Below are 20,223 nucleotides of genomic sequence, written 5' to 3' on the forward strand. Positions count from 1 at the left end.
TGGCAAGTTTTTGCCAGAGTTTCCTCCCGCCACTATTTTTTTGTTTTTCCATTTTATTGGAGTTCCTAGGGAGCTCTTACTTTTTGTTAATGCCCAAGGCATTGGACGCTGCTCATCTGACTTTTGCCACAAATGCTACTCTGAATTATTAGCAGCAATCCAAACCTAGGAATAATTTTTTTTAAGAAGTGTTCTGACAACTTCTGAGGCCTTCTCTGAAGGGTATGGAAAAGCTTCAACCCAACCCATAAAAGGGGTCTACAAATACTAGCAAATATTGAAAATTACCCATTGTTTTTTAGTAAAGTCTACCTGCCATTCTTCTTCAGGTTCAGTGCCTCCAAGTTGTATACCTTTTTAGAACTGGTGGAGACCCACTCTTAGGACTGTTTTTAGGACAAACGTCACATTTTTAGACTATCTTTTGAACAGTTCTCTGAATATTGGGACCCACAACATATTTTTGGATCCACTGAATAGTAGCAACTCACTCATGGTGGGTGCTTTGGTAAATATCACTAATGGTTTTTTTTCATAAGATGTTCTGGAATAAGGACTAACCCTTGTTCACTATAATTCCAGCTGACTTTAAAAAAATGTTTAAAAAGATTTTATTTATTTATTTGAGGGAGAGAGAGCAAGCGAGCACAGAGGGGAGAGGGAGAAGCAGGCTCCCTTCTGAGCCAGGAGCCTGATCCCAGGACCCTGGGATCATGACCTGAGCCGAAGGCAGACGCTTAACCCACTGAGCCACCCAGGCGCCCTCCAGCTGTCTTTAATGCCAGCATTGTGTTCAAATTCTCATTCTTCAGCTCTTAAGAATAGAGTTGAGAGGGGCGCCTATCAGGTCAAGATCCCGAGGTCCTGGGATGGGGCCCAGTGTCGGTGCTCCCTGCTCAGCAAGGAGTCTGCTTCTCCCTCTTCCTTTGCCCCTCTCCCCACTCATGCAGTCATGCTCTCTCGCTCTCTCATGCTCTCTCGCTCTCAAATAAATAAAATCTTAAAAAAAAGAAGAATAGAGTTGATAGTTAAGTCTAGGTCTGGTACTAAAGCCATTATACAAGGTCTTTGTGCAGGCTGCAAGCTTGATCTGCCTGATTGCCCAAAGGAACAATCAAACTGTCCGATTTCTAGTGTTTTTGGCAATGGACGATAGCTGATGGGTCACCACCAGCTCTTGGTTGTCCCTGATCTATAAAACTACTCCCATCTGTGAATCTCAAGGTCTGGATTTTCCAACGGTATGTCCCTATGGTTGGAATTAATTATAATTAACTTGGCCTAATTAATCATATAAGCACAGCAATAGTGATTAACCATATAGGTTTTTTTGTCGTTGTTGTTTTTTTTTAAATCTGCTTTCCTGGAACTTTTCATAAGGAATTTCAGATTGAACTTCCAATAGCCTCTCAAGGCTGGGAAGCCAGGCTAAATACTTGCCATCCGACTTCACCCTCAATACCTAGAGGTTTGGGTAAATTCCTCTCTTCTTGGGGTTCCCAAAATAGCCTGAGTTTCCTGCACCTGCCAGGAAGTGACCTTCTTTACTCACTTGGGAAGGCAGCTGGTACCCCTGCAAGCAAGGTACCAGGTTGATTTTTCCAAGGGTTTTCATTGGCTTTATAAAATCTAGCTTAGTTCCTTAAAGCTGTCTGGTCATATCTGAGTCTATGCATATCTCCCTCAAATAGGACATTCTGGCCAAAGCCTCGGTAATAAAACCAATGTTTCCAATAATGGCCTGACATAAGGAGAACAGATTCTTATTAAACTTATACAAATAAATATGCTGCCATGAAAACAGAAGAATCCTCACTAGGAATTTCTGAATTTGGAGAGATCAGGCAGGGAGAAAAAGGTAATGTTTCATATTTGTTTACAAAGGATTATTTTACCAGATTTCGGTAAGTCATAGATAGCTTAAGAGGCAAAGTTTCCTTAAATCTGGAAGAGCAAATGTTAGAGAACCAGCAACATTTCAAACAAGAGTCCTATAGCCATCTGCCTCAATTCATTCAGTCCCATCTCATTAATTCTTGTTCTGTTTGATGCAGTTTTCCCATTAGTTCTGGAAATTCTTACTCTATTTAGCTTTATGATCTTAAAGCTATCAGAGACCTGTATTTGTCATTATAGTGCATCTGACAAGGCAATTCTGTGGCACACACTTCAATAATTAGAATTGCAGGTGATGACATTATACCAGGACATATCAAAACCTCAGGAATTTTATATAATTTCTGGAACAGTTAGCGATCAAGCTTATAATACCACCTAAGAAGGTTTATCATCACTTACTGGACAACGCTTCCCATGTAATTTGACATAACAAATCAACAAGCCTAATTAGTCAGAAAGGCTTCATTTAGAAGTTGAATTTTGGAAAGTTTGGCAGAAATATCAGACGGCTTTAATAAGATTCTAAGGGCAAGTACAGAGGTTACGTAGTTGTTTCAGCTTTAATCAAAGACCTAATAAAGACAAAACAGACACTTTGTTTTTCTAGGCAGATTCTATTAAAGATAAGAAGACTCACTTTGTTTATAATTTAGACTAATCTAAGAAAACTGTCATTTTAACAGAGAAAAACCCAATTCCAATTTCATACGGTGTACTTCGGATATTAAGACTCGTTCAATCCAAAGGGCAATTTAAAAAAATTATGCAGTCTCTCCTTTTTTCCTCCCTGTCCTCTCCCATGTCGATGTTGAGACAGGGACGTCGAGGGCACTGCGAGGATCGGGGTTCTTGCGCCGGGTGCTGGGATGTGCGGACCAGAATGCCCAGCAGGAGCGAAGGGCTCTGGGCTGTAGGAAGGCTGCAGCAGTCGGCACCTCTCCGAGGCCAGTGGGACTGCTCTGACCCAAGACAATGGCCTCGCCAAGGGCGTGCCCTCCCGCCAGGTGGTCACGTCCAATGACTGTTCAACGGGACGGTAGAGAAGTCCCGATTCAGGGTGGTTCTGAAGGGTAATCCAACGTTTGGAACTCCTCGGAGAGTCAGCTAAGGCTTCTGTTGATGCACCACCGCTCACCTTCTGCCTGATCTTGCTGACTCTCCCTCCTCCTCCCCAGGTGGTGCTCACTCCCTGGTTAACTTGTTTACACACTAACCTCCATAATCTTAGTCCCGACCATGCACAAAATTCCTCTCCAAAGATTCCCTTCGCTCAAAAACCTACAACTTTCCTTTTATATTCATTCAGATTTTGTCCTAAGTTTTCTCTCTTTAAATAACCAGTCTTGCTTTCCTTGCATAGAGTTGTTTCCCTTATTTCCAGTAATCCTAAAATTTAGCAAGAAACTGACTTTCAGTAAACACAGGCAGTTCTGCAACTAATGCTGACCCCTCTAAAGACCTGTTCATTTTAATTAAACAACCGTAAATTATCCTTTATATTGAATATTTTCCCAGATCACATAAACTTAAACATTTGGGTTAGTTTTCATTTTTCTGAGTTTTAGAATGCCCAGTTCTCACAAGGGCTGGCCTTTAAACCAATTAAAAAGAGCTCTTTTACAAATTAATTTTAGCAGCACCATCCGGAGGTAGAGAAATTATCCCCCATTTACATCATACACGGACACGCGAGCAAATAGGAAAACAAGACGCAAACAAAATCTTATAGCCTTTGTTTTGCTGGTATCTGTGGACAACACATTAAAGGCCTGATTTTCAAATATCTCCCTTTTACAAATCTAATTACAAGACAGTATTAAGGATTTATGGATCTGTTAGTCATTTTTCTCCACAGTCTAATGAATACCGTGGCCAAGCAGTGTAAGGATAAGAACTACAAAGACCACCTTATTTCTTCTCATAGGTTCATAACTCAACGTTCCCCGGTTTGGGGGGGATGCGGGGGGATAGGGCTGCATTCAGGGATCAAATGGTCATTTCCCATTTTCCAGTTAGAACATGACTGGTTTTATCAGAAGATATGGAAAGCGGGCGCCTGGATGGCTCAGTTGGTTAAGCGACTGCCTTCGGCTCAGGTCATGATCCTGGAGTCCCGGGATCGAGTCCCGCATCAGGCTCCCTGCTCGACGGGGGGACGGCTTCTCCCTCTGACCCTCTTCCTTCTCGTGCTCTCTATCTCTCATTCTCTCTCTCTCGAATAAATAAATAAAATCTTAAAAAAAAAAAAGAAGACATGGAAAGCAGCAGGGACAAGCTAACCAAAGGAAGACCGCAGGACCTCTGTGAGCCTTGACTCCTCTCCAGAAGTCCCGGCTTCACTAATGAACCAAGCAGCTTCCTGGTCACCCCTTTCCCATCAAGCAAGAAAAAGGAGGCTAAGAGAGCCAAACCAAACAGGAGGAAGAAATCAGGGGCGGTTGCACACGAAGTACTCACCAACACAGGTTTGTCCACACCGAAACCCCAACTGGTTCCTTGTTGCCAGAGCTAAAGGCTGAAAGTCGGTGGCACCCAGGAGGGGTGCGCCCAGCTGGGACGAAGAGCCTACGCAGCTGCTCGGGCCTTGCCGCTGGACTCCCATTACCAGCTGGGGGCTGGCCCAGTCTGGGCAAAAACTACCCGCCGGCTCTTCAACTTTGTAACCAAACCCACGTTCTTCTGCCCGTTGCACAGCAGAGCCAACCGCTGAGCCGTCAAGGGTGCGGCAAAGAAAAGGCTTATCCGAGAGGCAGCCAAAGGAGGAGACCGGAGGACAAGGCTCCAATCCACCTCCTGGAAGGAGGAGAGTCAAGGACATTTAAAGGCAAAAACGAACCTCCATACTGTTTTCCAACTTGCATTCCCACCAACAGTGTAAGAGGGTTCCCCTTTCTCCACAACCTCTCCAACACTCGTTGTTTCTTGCCTTGTCAACTTATGCCATTCTAACTGGTGTAAGGTGGTATCTCAGTGTGGTTTTGATTTGAATTTCCCTGATGGCTAATGATGATGAACATTTTTTCACGGGTCTGTTAGCCATTCGTATGTCTTCTTTGGAGAAGTGTCTGTTCATGTCTTCTGCCCGTTTTGTGACTTGATTATTTGTGTTTTGGGTGTTGAGTTTGAGAAGTTCTTTATAGATCTTGGATACCAGCTCTTTATTTGTAGTGTCATTTGCAAATATCTTCTCCCATTCCGACTGTTTCCTTTGCTCTGCAGAAGCTTTTTATCTTGATGAAGTCCACAAAGTTCATTTTTGCTTTTGTTTCACTTGCCTTTGGAGACGTGTCTTGAAAGAAGTTGCTGTGGCCGATGTCGAAGAGGTTACTGCCTATATTCTTCTCTAGGATTTTGATGGATTCCTGTCTCACATTGAGGTCTTTCATCCATTTAGAGTTTATCTTTGCATATGATGTAAGAGAAAAGTCGAGTTTCATTCTTCTGTATATAGCTGTCTAATTTTTCCAGCACCATTTATTGAAAAGACTGTCTTTTTTCCACTGGATATTTTAGCCATCAGGAAGGATGAATACCCACCAATTACATCGACATGGATGGGACTGGAGGAGATTATGCTAAGTGAAATAAGCCAGGCAGAGAAAGTCAATTATCATATGGTTTCCCTTATTTGTGGAACATAAGGAATAGCGTGGAGGACATTAGGAGAAGGAAGGGAAAAATGAAGGCGGGGAAATCGGAGGGAGAGACGAACCAGGAGAGACTATGGACTCTGAGAAACAAACTGAGGGTTCTAGAGGGGAGGGGGGTGGGGGGATGCGTTAGCCTGGTGATGGGTATTAAGGAGGGCACGTGCTGCATGGAGCACTGGGTGTTATACACAAACAATGAATCATGGAACACTACATCAAAAACTAATGATGGACTGTATGGTGACTAACGTAACATAATAAAATTTAAAAAAATGCGAAAAGGAAAGAGGTCTGAGTAAAAAGCTGCAGCTGTGCTTAGTAGGCCCGTTAACCCTTCGGTTACCGGCATCAAGCTCACCATATTAAAGAACTTTGGCCCATACATTTCAGTTGAATCAATGCAAGCCTCGGTGTCCTCAGCATCCAGGATTCTTTGTACCACGCACACCTACCAGCGACGTGGATCTGCTCATCTGCTCGTCATTGGCACCTGAGCGCATGCTCTGCTTTATCCGGCACACTGTGCATGTGTAGAATTTGGGAGTGAGATGATGTGGGTTCAAGTCTTAACTCTGCCCCTGTTGCCTGAGTAACTTTGGGTGTTTTTATTTTTATTGTGGGGTGTTTGTAAATACTTCACATGGGACTAAGGATTAAATGAGAAAATGATTTAAAAAAAACATTTTGTCAACTTCAAATAAGGCAACTAGTGGATAGTGGTATCTAACCTCATTTGGAATTTAATTCTGGAGCAGCCTTCACTAATGAACCAGTTTAGCTGGGGATCACCCGCCCTCAGGATTTCTCCAAGCCTTGCATGGGTCGTCTGTTCTCAGTCCCAGAGTCTGGCATGCCGCTGTGCCCCTTCCCAGCAGAGACTCTCCCAAGCATACCTGGCCATCACCACACTCAGCCAACAGTTTGGGCATGTCATAGGGACTACTGATTTCCCAGAGGCAGGACTCTAGGGTGGGGTTCTCTTCTCAGTGAATGCAATTATTATACCTTTGGTTTTATGGTGATGCTTACCATCTGTGTTTGACCTCATCACAGTTATTTTGATCAGATTGGGGTAATCAGGCCCCATCAGGCCCTGTATGTTGAATCTTGGCTGAGGCAGTTTCAGCCCCTCCTGTGCCAAGCAGACGAGGCTGACTGAGGCCTGGGGAAATGGATGCTAATGAAGACCTAAGGGACTGGCCAGGCCAGGGTTCATAAGAATAAGGAAAAAAATGGTAGTTACAATTTGTCAGGTGCCTCCTAAGTACTAATGTACATACATCATCGCAGTTATTCCCAACAGTCCTACAAAGGACATCATTTTGCAGATGAGAAAATGGAGTCACTGACACCATTTTGTCTTTGTAAATTATTGACTTCTGTATTACAAGGGAAAAAAAGCTTGGAATACATTGACTAGTAATAATAATCCTTAAATGTATTTTTTAAAAGTTTATTTACTTATTTTTAAGAAATCTCTACACCCACTGTAGGGCTCGAACTCACAACCCCCAGATCAAGAGTCTCATGCTCTTCCTACTGAGCCAACAAGGCGCCCGTCTTTTAATGTACTTTGTCAAATAATTGCGTGTCCATAGAGGCCTGATTTCTTGTTTCAACAAGATGCAAACCTATGGAACACTTTCCTCAGTGGAGGTACTCAGCTGACCCTCTGACAGGTTTCTTCTAGTCCTTGAAGGTTAAGATTGTGGACATAAAAAATCATAAATACACATGCACACAAATACATGCTTGGTGAAATTATTTCCTATTTGTTGATTTGTATGTAAAACACAACCGAGCAGATCAGAATGACTTGAGAAAAGAAAGCGGAGGAAGAAAGGATTACTTATTGCCTACAATGGCCAGCCGGCTGGAGATTGCTGAGGGGTGGGGAGGGAGTCTGGACCCAGTGAAAACAATGGTTATTAGGGCTAAAAATTGTTACATAGAGTTTGCATTGATATGAGGTCCGGGTAGTTTGTAGAGGCTTCCTCCTCGTGCGGAGTCCCACCCACCCAGCCCCGACCTGGACCCTTTCCACACACAATCGCACGAGGGGGGTGTTCTGTTTTAGAGAAAGCTGCTGTCCACTTCACACACTGAGATTAGGCATGCATTCTGTGGCCTGGAGAAGGCTCTCCCTTTGCTTTAACATTCCTTTTATGAGTATAAAATCTGTGAATGTCAAGATTCTCCTCAGTTAATGTATTTCTAGTAGCGTTATTTCTTCTTGAGTTAAGCAGTTCAGTTGTAGATACCTCTACAATTGAAATCAATACCTTTGTCTGTACATAGTATGTGTAACATATGTAATGTATTTTATTAAGTAGACATTGGAAATGTGTTGATCCTGATATTGTAAGGGCAATACCGATAACCTTTAAAAATTATTGTCTAGGAGATGCTTATAGATCTTACAGTACTTAGGGACATCATTACATCTGGTTTTTGCTTCTGTGCAGTCCAGTATTGAGGGACAGGCTGAGCTGGGAAGAACTTCAGCTCCAGAATCAGACTGAGTTGCAATCTTGACTCTCTAGATGACTTCAGACAAACTGTCCAACCTCTCAGAACCTCAGTCTCATTACCTGTAAATGATTCTGTTGCCTGAAGGTAATAATACATACCAGATAGGAATGCTGTAAGATTAAATGAAAAAATGTGTGTAAGGCACTTAACACGGTTCCTGGCCAATGGCCAACTCAAAATAAATGAGAGGGCCTATCATACAGCCCTGCTAATGTGGACATATGTGTTGGACTCGAACTTAGAAAACTTACAACACCTTGGAAAGTTTAATTTTTTTTTATTATTGAAGTATAGCTGACATGCAATATTCTATTAGTTTCAGGTGCACAACATCGTGATTCAGCCCTTCTATATACTTTACATTGCTCACCATGTAAGTAGTTAGCGTCTGTCACCATACAACATTATTATATTATTGACTATACCCCTTATGCTGTACTTTTCATCTCTGTGACTTATTTATGTTAGAACTGAAAGTGTGTACCTCTTAATCCCCTTCACCTATTTCACCCATCCCCCCACTCCCTTCCCTCTGGCAACGACCAGTTTGTTCTCTGTACTTATGAGTCTATTTTGATTTTTATTTGCTTTGTTTTTTAGATTCCACATATAAGTGAAATCATATGGCCTTTGTCTTTCTCTGTCTGAATTATTTCACTTAGCATAATGCCCTGTAGGTTCATCCATGTTGTCGCAAATGGCATGATCTCCTTCTTTTTTATGGCTGACTAATATTCCACTGTATGTGGAATTTTTTTTAAGAATTTATTTACTTAAATTTATTTTTAAAGATTTTATTTATTTGAGAGCGAGCGAGCGAGCGAGCGGGAGAGCAAGAGAACGAGCACAAGCTGGGGAGAGGCAGAGGCAGGCGGAGAGGGAGAGGGAGAAGAAAACTCCTCAGTGAGCAGGGAACCTGATGCGGGGCTCAATCCCAGGATCTCGAGATCATGACCTGAGCCAAAGGCAGATGCTTAACCAACTCAGCCACCCAGGCGTCCGTGGAATCTTCTTTATCCATTTGTCCATGGATGGACACTTAGGTTGCCTCCATTTCTTGGCTATTGTAAATAATGCTGCAATGAATATAGGGATACATATATCTTTGAATCAGTGTTTTCATTTCCTTTGGGTAAATACCCAGTGGTGGAATTACTGGATTGTATGGCATTTCTATTTTTAATTTTTTGAGGAACTTCCATACTATTTTCCGCAGTGGCTGCACCAATTTATATTCAAACTAACAGTGCACGAGGGTTTCTTTTTTGGAAAGTTTAAAAAAAAACCCATTTATTTTCCATTTGTCTCATTATAGTACAGAAAAAAATGCAAAATGGGCGTAAAAAAAATCCCTGCCCCCAAATCTGGTTTATTGTACTCTTAGATATTTTACATATATCAGAAATCATGTTATTTCAGCGGTAAAGAATGAATGTGACAGGGACCAACTTCAGCAGGTTTCAAGCAGTTCTAATTTTCTCTTTTAATTTTGCAGCCCTTGTGCCAAGGAATTTCCCATTGGGCTACTACCAGTGCCCGTCTTTGTTTACGATGACAACTGGACTCAGAAGTGCAAGCCCCCCATCACCAGCGGTAGAGACAGCTCGAGCTGCACACGGTAGCCTTGAGCTGGCTTGGACATAGATGGGGTCAAGTGTGATTGATTTTGTGTCGGTGAAGAAAGGGTTGCATCCGATTCCGGAGGTCCCTGTCACTGGTGCTGGGAGCTGCGGCCAGCCAGCCACACAGGGTCAGGGTGTCATTAATGCTCTCGGCTGAGCAGATGGCTCTTGTCTTCTCGTAACTGGAAGATTTGGGCCTAAAATGAGATTTTAAAAAGTGGCCGAGAAAGATGCATTCTTTTAGGTTATGTCTGTGTGGATTACATGTTTTTACAGCCAGTAGCTCTGACTGCAAAAAGGCCACAAACATGTTACCCTGGGGAGCTGAGCAAGAAGCTGAAATGACCAAACACTTTAAAATCTGTGGCTTGTCTCAGTAAGGAAAATTTTCTATTGTCATCGGTACTATATTTGTTTTCATTAAAATATTTCAAATACATATCACTAATGCTTGAGGGAGATGCATCAAATTTCACATCACGAGCTGGTTTGGCACACGCTGGCACCCAGGCAGGTGCCCATTGGGAAGCACCCACACTCCAACTTGAGAAGAATCGGTATCTATTTACAGACTGAAACCCCGGCATCAAGGTTTTAAAGTAATTCGAGCCTTAAAGGATTTCCGATTATAGAGAAGTAAGAGTCAGCTAAAATAGGAGGCTCACAGATTTTTGTCTACGTGATAGCTGTGGATCTGTTAGCTCGGAGGGCAAGTGACTAGTCTGAGGACTGACGTGTGCTGGGATGAGCAGAGCACTGGAAAATGTGTCCTACGGTCATACACACTAGTGGGAAGCCAGGAGAGGTCTGTTTTTGTTTTTGGTGGCAGATGTGTCATCGTCGATGAGAAGAGACATCACTTGGGGCACAGCTGGGGAGGTGATATGTGTGACGCTATTGGTTTCTTTCAATGTACACAATAGCTTTGGCCATCTGAAACAGAGATATACAAACATCATTTCCAAAACAGCAAAATAGGCCATATGTGGTCCCAGCGTATTTGCCATATTTGCCGTTAGATTATCTCAGTGTCCCGCTCTGCGATGTTTACTGACAACCCTGAAGTGACTGTACCGAAGAAACTGTAGTTCTTAGTTTATTGCCTTCGTTGTCCCTTTGTCCTTCAGATTTGGGTGTAGAACACCCGCCCGGGAATGGTGAGCTGAGCTTCCTCAGACTCGGAGGCCCGTACGTCCTGTTGAGGCTGTCCATCCAGTTCACCTGGGAACTGGTTATCGTCTCCGTCTGTCTCCCCCAGATGCACTGTCCCGGCTTCTCTGATGCCTGAGGAGGTGATTCCAGTGGAGCACGGCCACTGAGCTCCCTTTCCCTCTGGCCTCCTGTTGGATTTGCCTGATGGGAAGTGCCCGCAGGAGAGCAGGGTGTAGGAGCAGAGAGCTTAGGATACTGATTCCCCGGCTCGCCCTGCATATACGGCTCCTTCGGTTGGCTCCTCTCTCCATGGGGTTCCAGCTACTCTCCTTTTGAGGCTTTGGTCACCGCTCTGTGCTTTCCCCTCAGGCCTCATGGTGGTGATGACTCCTAGTTGTCGTTGTCCCTGGTCCCTTCTGCACCCCTTTTGGTTCCCTTAATCCTGCCCACACCTCTGCAATATTCCCCTCAGTGAACACTCTCCAGTTAAATACTTTTGAGTGTGCCATGACTTTCCTGCTGGGACCTCGATCCAGTAAAAATTCCTTTAGGAAGAAGAGCACTTTAGTCATATGCTTGGGTCATCAATTTATTTGCTCATTTATTTGTAATCTTGAAACACAATCCTATGTGCCAGGTGTAGTGCCAGGTGCTGGACATAAAAAGAGTAACATGACATAGGCTCGACCTTTCTTTTACTGAAGATGTTTTTAGGAATGTCAAATGCATAATCTGCATTCAGTCATTTATGCGGGTGCTTAGTGCTATTCACAGTAAGGAAATGAGGCATTATGGACAACACCCCAATCTTGTTTCCTTACAGAACACTATCGCATCCACAGTGCTTATCTTTTATAGAAGCAAACTGGTTTTTTTTTCATGCTTCCTAACATTTACCAAACAAATAGACCATATTAAGAACAGTAAGCAAACTGCTGAGGTTCTGGAAAGGTGGTTGAGTAGTTCTGGTTAATTAAATTTTTTGGCTAGTAGAGAGTCACTGCATGAATCACCAATTTTTAAGGACGTACAATAAAATATTCTTTTTTTTTTTTACAATAAAATATTCTTAACACAAAATTATGGTAGACTTCTTTGGGGGTTGTAATTTTGAGCTCAAATTCCTAGTTTAACATTATAAGTGTGGGGGTGGGGTGGAAGAGGCAAGATTTTGTGATGATTTCTGGCTGCCTATCATTTTTTTAAAATTGATATTCCATTGTAGAGTCAAAGAACAGGGCTTTGTACCAAGTCCAGCGTATTTGTGTTTGCTCTCAACTGGATTCAGTTGACATATCATAGTGTCAAGATATGCCACCATACTAAGAATGGAAGGGTCTGAGGCACTGGTCCTTCAAGTGACACCGCCAACCTCAGGTCAAGAGAGACTGGTGAATGAGTAAAGAGAAAGGAAGACAGCTGCATATATGTCCCTGCTCTGAAAATACCCTTTCAAGGGCATGAAGATCACTTGCCCTTCATCTGAGCATTATAAATTTGACTTACAGAGGGATACAAGTGTAGAAGTCTGAAATCAGTTTCGCCGGGACAAAGTCTAGATGATGGCAGGGCTCACTTTTCCCAGGGGCTCTAGAGGGGGATCCACTTCTGGCCTCTCCCAGCTCGGGTGGCTGCCAGGCTCCCTGGGCTTGTGGCCCCATCACCCAATCTTTTCTCTTCTATGTGTGATCTCCATCAACTCTCTCTTATGAGGATGCTTGTGATTATGGTGAGTTAGGGCCCACCCTGGAGAGTCTTTCCATCTCGAGATCCTTAATTTAATTTCATGTGCCAAGATCCTTTTTTCAGGTAAGTGAAATTCATACATTCTAGGAAGACCTGAATTCTTTGGAGGCCATTTTCAGCCTACTACACCTGTCAAACTCTGTTTTGTTTCCTTGTCTCTACCTCATCATATTTAGAGACGCATTTGGTGAAGCCCCGTTTCTCAATCCTGCTTACCTTTTCCTTTTATTTTCACTTTTATTGTATTTAGTTTTGGTGATACCTCTTCATATCCAGCTCATTTTTCTAAAGTCAGGGCTAATGTTCCCAAGGGACCCCATTTGACTCTGTCATAAGTTGTGGTAATATAACAGAGTGAGGTCATTATAACCTGCTTCATTTCCTTAATTTCATAAATAGTAAAAACTTGCTCTTGAACATATATTTAGCAATATAACATAGAGTAAGTTTGGAAAAAAAAAAGGCTGATAATCTCCTGACCCTAACACAAAGTTATTATCTTTTCCAGGCATGTCCTTTTACTCTTTTCCATATTTTTAAAGGTTGCAATAGCAACATGATCACTGGTAATCTAGAATTCATACTATTCTATCAAGTAGATATCCCACAATTCAATTAACAATTTCCTTTGTATGGGCCATTTAGGTTGCTTATCATTATTCACTATTATAATAGGGTTAGGAAGTACAACATTGTAGTGCCTTGTGGCAAAAAATTTTAGAATGCTTGCCTGGTAGAAAATGCATTGTGGAGTCATCAGTGTCGGGCTGTCCCTTATGGGCCATCATCACCTGGGCTGAGCCCTGGTGGGTACAGCCGTGCATGAAGGACTTACGCTTGGTGTCTCCTCCACTTCAGTAAATGACTGCCCTTGGCTGCTTGTGTTTTTCATTCACCCTGTAAATAGGCTCCTTAAACCGGGCCCTGGATACTAGAATAAAATGTACAACACCTTTCCATTTATAGTTTATTCAGTAGTAGTGACATCATGGGGCATCTGGTATATCTCCATGATGCTTTCTAAATCCCTAAGAAAATGGGAGTATTTTTTTAAAGATTTATTTATTTATTTAAGAAAGAGAGAGAGAGAGAGAGAGAGAAAGAGCATGGAAGGGAGGGGCAGAGGGAGAGGGAAACTTAAGCAGACTCAGCTCACAACAGAGTCCGACGGAGGGCTCGATCCCATGACCCCGAGATCATGGCCAGAGCAGAAAGCAAGTCTGTTCCTGAACTGACCGTGCCACCCAGGTGCCTGGAAAGCTGAAGTATTAATGAGAAAAAAATGTATATACTTTTTATTCCATAAAAGTGTTAGCACGAGAGAGGAATACGTGAGGAATGAAAATGAGCCCAATTTTTCATAGTGTGTCAGTCCATTCTTGGTAGGAAATTGGGTATTTTTCACTCCTTTAGACCTCTAGATCACTTTCATTCAGTATGTACATTCATTTAGTACAATTAAAGTCATATCTAGAATACACTGGGTTTTATCCTAGAAGCCAAAAAAAAAAAAAAAAAAGTAGTTTTGCTTCCCTGACATGTCTTTCTGGGAGGAAATTGGGAATGAAACAGACTTCACAGAAAGCACTGTTGGTAATGTCACCCAGGAAAAAAGATGTATGCATAAACACTGCATTCTTCTGATGGAGCTCCTTAACAAAAGACAGGACAAGAGAGTGAGAGAGAAGGATTGTCTGAAAAACACCGAAAGACTGGGATTAATTTCAGGTTCAAAACCAAATCCTCTGTGGCTTTCTTGACAAAGCTGGCAATGTGGATTTTTCCCGGGTACAGTGGTACTTAGCGGGAAATTCAGGATGGTTGCTTTATTTGGGGACTGTTGGATGTATCTGAGAGTTATCCTGGCCAATATGTAGTTTTTTTCATTTTTTTTTTTTTAACATTTGTGAAGGGTCCATAGCTTTCTCACATGTTGGAGAAGCCCAATAAATATCTGTTGAATTGAATTGAGTTTAAAAGATTTTTTTTTTAAGATTTTATTTTTAAGTTATCTCTATACCCAGCATGGGGCTTGAACTCACAACCCCAAGATCAAGAGTCACATCCTCCACTGACTGAGCCAGCCAGGTGTCCCGAGTTTAAAAGAATTTTGATCCTGGTAGCTGGGTAAATTATAAGATGAAGGAAGGTGATTTTCTGTTGGTAGATAAGTACTCAGACAGGAATTAGAACTGGAAATCGAGGTCAGATTTCTCATTTTATAGAAGGGGAAGTGAGGTCAAGAGTTGCAAAGTAGCTTGGAAAGATCTCTCTGGTTAGGGAAGCTGACACTGCCCAGCAAGGAAGCAAAACCCAGGCTGATGATAGATAGGCTGCCTATATATGCAGACTGCATGGGAGCCAAGGCCCTTCTTGTCCCCTCTTCAGTATCTGTGGGGAAGCCTTCTTGAAAGGTTGTTTTTTTTTTTAAGTCGTTTTTATCATGTGCTATGTTGGCTTGTGAATAGGTTAAGTCATGTCTGAAACACAAATTTAAAGAATTAGAAGAAAAAAAAAACGGATTTGCATAAGAAATACCTAAACGATAATGACCAGAATGAAGATGCGTTTTTCAAAATAATTTGGAAACTCTGATTTATGTGGTATTAGCTGAGGCATGCTGATGGTATTTATATAGTCAACTTAAACTTAGTTAAGAACGAATTGGGCAGTTTGGGGCTTATGCAACTCTTCAACTTTTCTTTCTTCTTCATGATACTTGCATTTTTAAAAATAATTTTATTTTTTTATCCTCTTTTATAAAGGAATTTGCAAAGGAAGTGACAGCTGATGAAAGAATTTCCCTACCTAAGTGGCCCTGAGTAAGACTTGTGGAGGAAAATTGAACAATTGGCAAAAAGGAGCTTTGGGCTTCTCTGCAAATTTCAGTTAGGGAACTCTTAATCACAATAACCTGAAACACTGAAAGAGGGTGACAGTATGTATATAGTTGAAAGGTGCTTCATGTCTAGCATCAATTGGCAAAAAGAAGCTGACCCTTTTGTTCTTAACTTTTGATTTAATTGGGACAATAGCTTTCACTAGCTTCAGAAACAAAGTAAAAGAAAATAAGAAAAGGAAAACAAGAGCGCAGCCTAATCCTTTCTGGGCTCAATCCTTTCTCTGTATACGTGTCTCTCTCTCTATATATATCCATACAGTCACATAAACTCTATTTGCACATATCACCAGAATATATATAACACAATGACAGTACAATATCATGATATCTCAGAGTTGCTAAGTTCTGGATATGTACAGTTTCATTCTGTTGTTAAGAGATGTCTTTTGGGTGTTTAAGTCCTTAAAGTCTTTCAGTCAAATGAACTACAAGCACTCTGCTTACAGTCAGATGGCATCATTGATGAAAATGGTGGTTTTATGTGGTTCTCCAAGCACTGCACCCACTGGCATCTGGAGAACTAATTCAAACCTCTCTGGGCCCTCCAAGATGGGCTGTCCCAGGTCATCAAGGATGGTCACTTGGAATATCTGCAGATGCACTCCCGGAGCAAAGGCAAGATTTCGGCTGATGCCAATATAATCTATTCCAGCTAGTGGGAAAGGCAAAGTCAAGAGTGAGACTGTAGGATTCATTGTCATAAGTTTTCCTTCAGAGAAAAATTTCCTTCAGAGAAAGATAGCATTCTCTTCTGTACACAGCACCCTCAGAATCATATTTTGTGGGCTCAATGCCCAGAAAGGGCAAGTTACCATATTCTACCAAATGCCATGAGAGTCACTTATCCATGAACATGGGCCGTCCCCATCCAGGCTCTCCATGTTGAGACTGAGCACATCAGCTTCCAAGCACTTCCACAAAAATCTCACTGATAGACTGAAGGCTCTCTGAAGGAAACTTCAATTTGTATTAAAGAACTTCACATTTTAAATTTTTAATTCTTACGGTCTCTATCATGAATTTTATTTTCATTAGGTTTCACTCATTCACTTTTGCCAGATATTTGGTTAATCTTACCACATTCTGCTTGGTTTTACTAAGGCATGGAGTTTCTGCTGCTTTCTGGGTTATTAATTATTTTGTAAGTTGGGTCACCTGATCCTATAGCTTCTTTACTACTTATTTAAAAAGTCATCAAATGTAATGATAGCAATAAATTATAACCAAAGGAGTAAAATAAAAAACCATAAGTGATATAAATAAATATGCTAATCAAGGAACAGAATATTTATATTGTCTCAAGGCATCTCTCCATAAAATATTTATTTATTGTAAAGGAAGAAAACCAACTTCATAGTGGAGAAACCTGGCAGATACCACCTTAACCAAGTGATCAAAGTTAACACCACCATTGATGGGATAAATGGAAACTGTGTGCCATTTGATAGACTCCAACGAGAACACTGTTGTCATCTCTGCAAACATTCCTGCCAAAGATGCAGAGCCTGAATCTAATTATAAGGAAACATCAGACAAGCCCAAGCTGGGGGATATTTTACATGCTACCAAACCTGGTAATCTTCAAAATATCAAGGTCATGAAAGTCAAGGAAAGACAAGGAACTATTTTCAGGTTGAAGGAAACTCAACAGACATGACAACTAAATAGAATGGGAGTCTCAACTGGACTCTTTTGCTGTAGAGAATTGACTGGGCAACACATGGTGGATCTCAAATGAGGTCTGAGGATTGGACTGTGTACCAGGTTAAGTTATGTATCAGGTTAAGTTCCTGATTTCATGCTTGCATTGTGGTCACAGAGGAGAATGTCTTTGTAGAAATGGCATTCTAAGTTTTCACAGATGATTCCAAATTTATTGACAACTTGCTCTCAATGGTTCAGGAAAAAAAGTGTTTTTTCACTGTACTTGTCGCTTTTCTGTAAGTTTGAGATTGTTGCAAAGATATATTTTTTTAAGATTTTATTTATTCATGAGAGAGACAGAGCACAAGCGGGGGTGGGGGGGGAGGGACAGGTAGACTCCAAGCCCAGCATAGAGCCCGACTCCGGATCATGACCTGAGCCAAAGTCAGATGCTTAACCGACTGAGCCACCCAGGCGCCCATGAAGATATTTTTTAAAAGAGCCATTAAATAATTATGTTAAGAAAAACAAAACAAGATTACACTGAAAACTGCCAAGGCAGAGAGTAAGGGAGAGAGACCTTGGGATCTTCCTCACTGTGGTTTGGATCTTGAGTCCATTGCTTACTTGTACAAACTATTTAACCTCCTTGAGTCTCAGTTTCTTTAACTGCAAAATGGGGATAAGTATTGCTATTTTACAAGGTTGCTAAGATGATTCGTGATAATACAGCAAGGATTCTAGCACGGAGTCTGGCAAATAGTAGGCATCTGGTACAAAGAAATTATAATTATGATTTATGTAACAAGTTATAATGATATAGTTAACCACGTATGCATAATTATCATTGTGAATTAACCAAGCTGAGCAGATGCATTACTTCTATTAGTCCATCCCTACCTGAGAGCTAGCGGAAGGGTCACTACTTGTGTGCAAGGGGATTTATCTAAATGAACTCGAGGGGCTCAGTCGGTTAAGTGTCAGTATTCGGCTTGGGTCATAATGCCAGAGTCCTGGGATCGAGCCCCGTGCCGGGCTCCCTGCTCACTGGGGAGCCTGCTTCTCCCTCTCCCTCTGCCGCTCCCCCTGCTTGTGCTCTCTCTCTCTCTCTCTCTCTCTCTCTGTCAAGTAAATAAATAAAAATCTTAAAAAAAATAAATTGTAAAAAAAATAAATGAATTCGAATTTATTTTCCCAACCAGAAGCCAAAAAGCCCAATGAGCCAATTAGTCTATTTATTTTCGTTTCCACAAACAGAGAGTAAAAAATGATCTTCTCTGAAAATTAAGAAAAAGAAAGAAAAGAAAAAAAAAGCAAAAAAATTACTTGTAAGCATCATTACTAGTTTCATGTACCATATGCTATGATACAGTCACTGGAGGGTTATAACCTGTGAATTGTTCCAAAAGCAAGCACTGTGCTCTAAACCCAATTGGCTGTCTTTATTTCCCTTAACTTTCTGGGTACATGCTGAAACTGGGTTTGCATTTTCAGAGGTAAATGCTTATTTTACTCTCTTTATGCCTCATTAGTTAGTATAGGCTTCTATATTGTTGGGTTTTATTTGCAGGATTTGTGCTTTTCTCTTAAAATATTCTCACTGTCTTGGATATAGATGATGCTAGTCCTGAACTAACTGATCGCCCATAACCCAGAAGACTAAAAGGTCTCATTTGCCACTGAGAAAATGTGGGTATCAATGTAAGTGGAGATTTCCCCTTCTCTTCCTGTTGAATTCCTCTTTGCTTTTGGGGTTATTTTTTGGTAAAACAGCTGATAGGCTCCCCAGAGGAAGTGTTATTCAGAACTGCCTAGTTCCTCTTATGGCCAGGCCTTGATTGTCCCTATCAAGAGAGGCAAAGATGAGTGGGACATGAGGACATGCTGCTTGAAGCCAAGGAAGACGCCTGAGTCCGAGTGCAAACCTCCTATTCTTCTAGGGTCTTAACAGGGGCCTGGACTTTCCCAGGAGAGGGGCCTTGCTCAGCCATTAAAAGGGTACCTTGGTCTAAAATACTGTTTTGAGCAGCTTACAGTATCTACAAATATTCTGAACTCTGGAAAATTAATTTGGGTCCCTGACAAGCCAGTGGGTAATGAATGAATCCTAAAGGTTACTGTTTGAGTAGTCTATTTATTATATAAAGAGCAGAAGTCATTACATATGCAGACCATTTATGTGCTCAGGTAGGAGAAACTTAAAATCAAGGTCTGTCAACAAAGACCAGGCATACTACATTTGATAGACTAGACACCACCCTATACGTATATCTTGATAACGATATAATTTTTAAATGGCCCTCTCACCTTCTGCTGCTGCTGGCTCTGTCTTCCCGGAGCGCACAGTGACAGACGACGCTTGGGAAAGGTCAGGGCCTGTCCTCCAGACACAGATCTCCACGGAGCCAGCCCTTTCCTCGACACGATACTCGGCACCCCCGAAACGCAGGGTAGGCTCTAGGGAGGCATCGCAGGACAGACTAAGAATACTTCAGCCCTCCAGGCCAACTATCTCGTTGGCTCCTGCGACCCTGGGTGTTTGTCACAATCATCAGACTTGACAGATTCCACAGGCTCGAGGAGAAAAAACAACAACAACAACAACAACAACACACACACACACACACCATGTCACAAATGTGACTCCTGGAGGTGCAGTGAGATAAGATTGGTTAGAATTCTATTCATTTTTCCGTTTCAAGAGATTTCTGTCGTATAAAGAAATTTCCCTATGGGGGAAAACTAGCTGTAACTCAGACACGTCAGCTATTATTTGGGAAAAGATGGCGGGCAATTTAGAAGGCTTCTTCTCGGGAGAAGTTGCTCTTTATGTTGGGGGACAGTCCAACCGGGGTTCTGAATTCGGGGACTGCTTCTCTTCCCTTTCTCATGACATTTGTTGATCACAGGGATGGACAGAAATGCTGGGGGGAGGCAGGGTCCCATCAGCTGAGGTGCCAGAAATGCTTCCCTGGAGGCAGAGAAGGGGCTCATTAGAAAGAGAAGGTTGGAGACAGCCTGAGTGGGCCTCAGACTTTGGGGGGGCAGGTGCAAGAGTAGCGTACATCTCCTGAAG

General features: G+C 42.0%; 1 protein-coding gene across 1 annotated transcript in view; it reads right to left on the reverse strand.

The window, feature by feature from the left end:
- Positions 1-15,740: 15,740 nt before the first annotated feature.
- The window catches only part of FREM3 (FRAS1 related extracellular matrix 3), an 84,991-nt gene continuing 80,508 nt past the window's right edge, over positions 15,741-20,223 (reverse strand). The window contains exons 7-8 of the mRNA XM_025873834.2: positions 19,455-19,604; positions 15,741-16,155 (exon numbers count right to left, since the gene is read on the reverse strand). Of these exons, the coding sequence (XP_025729619.2) occupies positions 15,950-16,155; positions 19,455-19,604 (356 nt within the window). The 3' untranslated portion in view covers positions 15,741-15,949. The remainder of the gene's footprint in view (positions 16,156-19,454; positions 19,605-20,223) is intronic.

The sequence above is a fragment of the Callorhinus ursinus genome, unplaced genomic scaffold (genome assembly GCF_003265705.2).
Source record: "Callorhinus ursinus isolate GAN/ISIS: 27379988/994484 unplaced genomic scaffold, GSC_fseal_2.0 scaffold4, whole genome shotgun sequence".
Lineage (NCBI taxonomy): Eukaryota > Metazoa > Chordata > Mammalia > Carnivora > Otariidae > Callorhinus > Callorhinus ursinus.